The sequence below is a fragment of the Glycine soja genome, chromosome 1 (assembly GCF_004193775.1).
Source record: "Glycine soja cultivar W05 chromosome 1, ASM419377v2, whole genome shotgun sequence".
NCBI classification, from domain to species: domain Eukaryota; kingdom Viridiplantae; phylum Streptophyta; class Magnoliopsida; order Fabales; family Fabaceae; genus Glycine; species Glycine soja.
In genome coordinates this window covers 44,539,501-44,546,607 of record NC_041002.1, presented here as the reverse complement: position 1 = coordinate 44,546,607, position 7,107 = coordinate 44,539,501, and the positions used below count along the sequence as shown (strand labels likewise).

Genomic DNA, 7,107 nt, shown 5'->3' with positions numbered 1-7,107 from the left:
TTTATTTTTTATTTTGCTTTTGAAATTTTTTAAAAAATAATAAAGTGTGTCGCTTTTGTGAAATGGCTCCTTTCGTACTTCCCGCAGTTGAATCTGTCCTTCCTCATATAGTCCTCCACCATATGTCATATGCATTAGATGAAGAAAGAGACTCGTTCCGAAATGACCGTAATACCCTCCGTATTTCCGCTTATGAATTCCGTCCTTCCCGTACGGATCACTTTGTATACTGATAAGACCAAATTGCCCCGGGTTTATTTTCTAATTACAGTCAAGCTACTACTTATCATTAACTTGGATATTTGCTCAGTAGTTTCTTTTTTCGTATGTTTGGTAAAAGAAAAAGAAATAAAATTTTAAAATTTAAATCGAAGGAAAAATGAAAGAAAAAATTTTATATCTTTTTCTTGAAGTTAAGTTTTTTTTTAGATTTTTTATTTTCTCTTCAATGAAAAAATATATTATTATACGTGGTTTTTTTTTCAATTTTTCCTTCTACTTTTACTGCTTCCAAATGTATCCTTAAGAATTTGAAAAGTTATTGCATATATTTGAAAACCATTAATTAAAATTCAATTAAAATTCAATTAAAATATATTACAGTATTAAAGTGTCCTATAGTGTCATTTAATAAGATTCTCGTATACATAATAAAATTGTTAATTTTGTAATAATTAATCTAAAATTATGTTTATGATACTTATAATTATTAACAATATAAAAGATTAATTATTAAAAATATATAAAAACTAAATTTTAAAAACATGTGAAAGGATTATTTTATTTTAATTATATAATTTGTTTACAATCAATTTATTATAATATCTTAAATATGATTTTTAAATTAATTATTAAAAAATGTAATAATTTTATTACATATAATAATTTATAGTTGAAAATATATTTTAATTTAAGTTATATTTTATGCATAAATGCCTGTTAGACTTTATTTGAAATGAAAAACAAAACACATAATCAAATAGCAACTACCAATTTGCCAAAAAATAAAGTTCCCCTCTAATGAAAAAAACAACAACTATCCTTTCTATTTAGCAGTGTCGTTAGCTAATAAAATAAAAGTTTTTCTAGTAATGTTATTTGTACCTAACAATGTAATAAAAAGGAATAGACAATGAGTAACATTTTTTTTATATAATTCTGCAAAAGATACTCAATAAAAAATATTTAATATGAAAAATAATATCTGCCTGTCATAATTTCATAAAAAAAACTCTTATCCTTACTTATTCAAAGCATGCTTACAGTTTTTCACTACGGTGATGCTCTCTATCCCTGACCTAACTTGTGTAATTGTTTAGACAAAGCGGGGCAATTTTGTCTTTTCAGGAACGGATACGAACACTACGAAGAAGACGAGTGGCATTTTGGTCCTGGTGGACTCTCCTCGTCTTCCTCACTCATTCAATAAATCTCGCGTTAACAGTTATTCCTCCAACAAACTAAACAACAACAACAAAAAAAAAAAAACCATCCCTTCTCTCCAAAACGACCAACCAAAGGCAAAACGCACAACAACGATGAAGAAGCAGAAGCGCTCGGACCCTCAAAACGACACCACTAACCCCTTCGAGGTTCTCACGGAGGAGCTAATGTTCGTGATCCTGGACTTCCTCGAAACGGCGGCGCCGTTGGATAAAAAATCCTTCTCGCTGACGTGTAAGTGGTTTTACTCCCTTGAGGCAAAACACCGTCGTTTGCTTCGGCCGTTACGGGCAGAGCACCTGCCCGCGCTCGCAGCCCGCTACCCGAGCGTAACGGAACTAGATCTCTCGCTGTGCCCGCGCGTGGGCGACGACGCGCTCGCGCTCGTCGCCGGCGCGTACGCGGCGACGCTGCGGCGGCTGGACCTGTCACAGTCGCGGCGGTTCACAGGGAGCGGGCTTATGAGCCTCGGCGCGCGGTGCGAGTACTTGGTGGAGTTGGACTTGTCGAACGCGACGGAGCTGAGGGACGCCGGCGTCGCGGCGGTGGCGCGTGCGCGGAACTTGCGGAGGCTGTGGCTGGCGAGGTGTAAGAACGTGACGGATATGGGGATTGGGTGTATTGCGGTGGGGTGCAGGAAGCTGAGGGTGATTTGCTTGAAGTGGTGTGTTGGGATTGGGGATTTGGGCGTGGATTTGGTTGCAATTAAGTGTAAGGAGCTCACAACATTGGATCTCTCTTATTTGCCTGTGAGTTCTCTCTCTCTTTTTCTCTCTTTGGTGTTCATTGATTGAATCTGGATATGGATTATTGATGGTTCGTTGGCAATGTTTTCTGTGTTTTTTTTTTTTACCATGTTAATGGTAAGGAGTATCCATTGGCAAATCGGCTTTGCCGATGACTAATCTGTTGGGAACTGACTGGGCCACCTTTATCTACAAAACTCAAACCTAGCAACTTGTTTAAGGGACCCAGTCTGGCGACCAACGACTTGTCGATGATGTTTCTGTGTTTGGCTTAATTGATTGGATTGGTTTATTTTTGTTGAATAATTATAATTTTAGGTAATTATAAGGTTTCATTATTACTTTTTTTTTATATCTATATCTGCATGGTTTTTAGTCCTTGTAATGTGTTGATCCCTATGCAGATACTGTCTAATTCATTTTAGTCCCTGCCGTCCGAATTTAGATACATATTTAGTTATATTTATTTATTTTACAAATTAAGAAAGGAGATTAATTTTCATATTGTAAAGATTGTTATGCTGTATACTGATTAGAAATCTTAAAAAAATAAATATGACTTTTTAAGTAATTATTATAAAAAAAATTCAATATATTCTTGTTATGAATGATGTCAGCGTATTCTGATTGAATTATTAATAAATTGGTTTCATTTTATTTTAATTAGTTGATTACTTGATAATCTGTTGGGGAGGGGAGTCAGATGTTAGGTTTGTTAATGCTGAAAGGGTCAAGAAGTGTTGAATCGGCTCACGTGAGGGGAAATTAGAAAATATAAGTGCTTCAAGAATATTTTTTTTTTATTTATTTTGAAGAAGCAAAAGGAGATTATTAGACTGGTGGTTCGGTAATTTTTTGTTTCTCGAACAAGTGGCATTGACGTGTGAAATTATTTGGGTTTTTTGTTAAACAGTTATGGTTTAGTGTTTCAACTATTGTTTTGAAGTTCAGTTGGTTTTAGTGGTCTGCTTGATTGTGCTATTTCTTGAATGAGTTGTGTATTTGAAATAATCTGGTTGATATAACTAGTGTTGTTGGTGTTTTCTTGTGTTGTGCAGATCACGGAGAAATGTCTGCCGTCGATCTTCAAATTGCAACATCTTGAAGATTTGGTCCTCGAAGGATGCTTTGGCATTGATGACGACAGCCTCGATGTTGATCTCTTAAAACAAGGGTGCAAGACATTAAAGGTATATGGGAATGGTTAACTTGTTCATTTCTGTTATTTTATCTATCAATGACAAATATAACTTCCGCATAAACTTATTCAAATGACATGCCAGTTTATTTCTTCTTATTTTCATGCTTTTACTATTAGGTTGAGTGTGAACTTAGATACAAGTTATTGCATTTTTTTCTCTTAACATTTCAGTTCTATCATATGAAAGATGTTAGCTTGGCTAAAATTCAATGTGTCATTTGCACCGTTAGGCAAAACTATTTGATTGCATCAACCAATATATTGTTGATTTTTCTTGTCTTCAGAGTGCACTTGTTTTCTTTATCTAACTTATTATTTGACAAATTCTGTCTGCTGCAGAAACTTGATATCTCAGGTTGTCAAAACATAAGTCACGTTGGGTTATCAAAGCTAACAAGCATTTCTGGAGGTTTAGAGAAACTCATTTCAGCAGATGGTTCTCCTGTAATTCCGCTTCCCTTCTCTCTTTCTGTATGGGTGCATTTTTTTTTAACTTGGTGGATGAATATTTCAATTGTAACTAATTCTTGGCATTTGATTATCCAGGTCACTCTTTCTCTTGCTGATGGTTTGAATAAACTTTCAATGTTGCAATCAATTGTATTAGATGGCTGCCCTGTTACTTCTGAAGGATTAAGGGCCATTGGAAATTTGTGCATTTCACTTAGGGAGCTTAGTCTAAGCAAATGTTTGGGAGTGACAGATGAAGCACTCTCGTTCCTTGTGTCAAAACACAAAGATTTAAGGAAGCTTGACATCACATGCTGTCGCAAGATAACTGATGTTTCCATTGCCAGCATTTCTAATTCGTGCGCAGGTCTAACTTCTCTCAAAATGGAATCATGTACACTAGTTCCAAGTGAAGCATTTGTCTTGATTGGAGAGAAATGCCATTATATTGAGGAGCTTGACCTAACAGATAATGAAATTGATGATGAAGGTTTGCCTCTGTCTCTCTTCTTTGAAGACATTGACTACCACATCAGCTGCTATACTTACCTTGTCTTTCTGCAGGTCTTATGTCCATTTCTTCTTGTTCTAGGCTCTCCAGCTTGAAAATAGGAATATGCCTGAACATAACTGACAGAGGACTTACCTATGTTGGCATGCATTGCTCAAAATTAAAGGAGCTGGATCTATACAGGTTTGTGATTCATATTCATGAGCATTTGTTTTTCTTCTCATAAGATGAATAGTGTATGCATTCTTTTAATTTCTATTTTAGTAACAACTAGTATGACTATCGAATCAGGTTGAGTTGTCAACTGCCAAGTTTAAAATAAAATTATGGGATATAAATTGCCATAGTAGTTGGTATTCAATATTCATGTATAAACATTTGAAATATTTAATACATGTGGAAGGCATATAAGTCTAGCTAACTGGCTTTAGTTAAATTTCAAAGTAGATCAATGGTTAATAAAGTCTAACAACAGTCTCAGGCCTACCTTGTCTGAAGCATCCACCTCCCCCCCCCCACAAAAAAAAATCCCGTTACAGATGCAAGTACAACATGAATATCCTTTTGAGTGATATTGTCAAATTGAAGTTTTATGTTCGTAGTCATCAGAGTTTGTTCCCCTTTTTTACAGGTCTACAGGGGTAGATGATTTGGGCATTTCAGCAATTGCTCGGGGTTGCCCTGGCCTTGAGATGATAAATACATCCTATTGTACTAGCATTACTGACAGGGCACTAATCACCTTGTCAAAATGTTCAAATTTGAAGACACTTGAAATTCGAGGATGTCTTCTTGTTACATCCATAGGTCTGGCAGCTATTGCAATGAATTGCAGACAACTAAGTCGTCTAGACATAAAAAAGTGTTACAACATTGATGACAGTGGGATGATTGCACTAGCTCATTTCTCCCAAAATCTAAGACAGGTATTTTCCTTGTGTCTCACATTTCTAGGAAACATCAAAGATTTAAGAAATCTTTACTAAGATTCTGATGTTATTATATATATTTTTTTGCTTTATTTGCAGATAAATTTGTCATATAGCTCAGTTACAGATGTGGGGCTTCTGTCACTTGCTAATATCAGCTGCCTTCAAAGTTTTACTGTGCTTCACCTGCAAGGCTTGGTTCCAGGAGGACTGGCTGCAGCCTTATTAGCATGTGGAGGGCTAACAAAAGTGAAGCTTCATCTTTCACTAAGACCTCTGTTACCTCAGCTACTTATCAGACATGTAGAATCACGTGGCTGTGTGTTTGAATGGAGAGATAAAGAGTTTCAGGTAAATTTCATGTCCGTTTCCTGTCTTAAGATTGAGCAAAATACTAATTGATAATTTTGGAACCAAACCGTTTTTTTATCTCAAGTTATGTGACATCACTGTATCCTGGCCCTCTATAGTCTATACACTTCTGCTAATGAGGACCATACGAGGTCCTCTTCACATTCTGATTCTAAAGGAACAATTTAGTTGTTTAAGACTTTAATTTAGTCAGGTTGACTTGAAGTCAATTGTTTCTAAATTCTAATAGATAAAGATTATCATACTTACATAAGGTGCTGGGTTAAGGATCAGTCAAGTGGGTTAATGTTGTATGGTAATTAATATTTTTTATTTGATTGCTGACGTTCTTTTTTGTTCCATGGACAGGCTGAATTGGACCCAAAGTGTTGGAAATTACAGTTAGAAGATGTGATGCTATAGGATTTTCTCAGGTTTGAAGTTTTGATAAAGATGACTCGCCACATGGCTACTCATGAAATTCAATTCGGAAGTCATCATCTTCTCTGAATTCAGAAGTTACTCTGTTCACCTACCTACACTACAAGAAATGAAGAAAGTAGAATGAAAAATGTCAGAAGTATTCTGTTTAGTTCATCGGAGGCTACACAGGCATTTGGAATGGAGGTTGCTGATTATCCCTCTATAAGTCTCGCCTAACTAGGAAGAGTTTTTGTTGTCTCATCAACTCAAGCAATTAAGTTGTCCTTGGTAGAATGTTGAAGGAGGGGCAATCGCTTGTGTGTAATGTATAAAAGTATAAAAGTTTTGTTCAATCTTTTTTTTTTTTTTTTGAACTGCAAATAGCAGGATTAGTTAAGTGTAACAAAACCCATCTAACGTCTTTCATTTTATTTTAATTATTTATTTTGGGAGTACAATTGGAAATGCTCAGAGAATGGAAAAAGCAGTGCTATCGAATGTATAAAAACACTAACTTCTGTTCAATCTTTTCTTTTGGCAGTGAAAAGAAAGATTAAGTGTGTAAGACTTGGTGACTTGTTTTGTTTATTATTTTCTAACAATCCAAATAGAGCAGTTCATGAACATCCAGAATAGAAGTTTGAAAATTGCTTTTACTTTTGTTGACATCTTTTTGTGGACTAAATTTCCTGGCGGAGTAATTATCAGATGGCACAATGAGATTGCCCTTTTGTTAGGTGTTTGATGGGATTCCCTTCCCCAACATCTTGGAAACTAACTAGCAGAATGTAACTTAATTACGACTAAAATTGTATGATAATTATTTGTTGATATGCCTCTGTTGACAATAGTCGACTCAGGACCACTTGTGCCCCTAAAAGTTATGGACCAAAAACTAAAAATTCTGTGAAAGATTTCCCAAAAGTACAAACCAATGGCCTTATTAAAAGATCAATCCAAAGAACTTACTTGTCTTATGCTGGGTTGGCATCAATTTTGAACTTGTTGAGACGTCCAACTATAACTTACAACTTCTCTTTGAGAATTGTAGCC

The 7,107-nt window shown here is 35.3% G+C and overlaps 1 protein-coding gene across 1 annotated transcript; it reads left to right on the top strand.

Annotated features, from left to right (window-relative positions):
* Positions 1–1,336: 1,336 nt before the first annotated feature.
* LOC114416659 (F-box/LRR-repeat protein 3-like) lies at positions 1,337–6,619 on the top strand. Its single transcript, XM_028381616.1, has 8 exons — positions 1,337–2,192; positions 3,248–3,379; positions 3,730–3,834; positions 3,937–4,330; positions 4,405–4,534; positions 4,983–5,277; positions 5,380–5,631; positions 6,001–6,619. The coding sequence occupies exons 1-8, from the start codon at positions 1,539–1,541 to the stop codon at positions 6,052–6,054; spliced, it is 2,016 nt and encodes a 671-aa protein (XP_028237417.1). The 5' UTR covers positions 1,337–1,538; the 3' UTR covers positions 6,055–6,619.
* Positions 6,620–7,107: the final 488 nt, after the last annotated feature.

Excerpts from the sequence above, each read along its gene's own strand:
- LOC114416659 (XM_028381616.1), top strand. The coding sequence starts at position 1,539 with ATGAAGAAGCAGAAGCGCTCGGACCCTCAAAACGACACCACTAACCCC. Across the intron at positions 3,835-3,936 it reads TTTCAGCAGATGGTTCTCCT|GTCACTCTTTCTCTTGCTGA; the intron begins GTAATTCCGCTT and ends TTGATTATCCAG. Across the intron at positions 5,278-5,379 it reads TCTCCCAAAATCTAAGACAG|ATAAATTTGTCATATAGCTC; the intron begins GTATTTTCCTTG and ends CTTTATTTGCAG.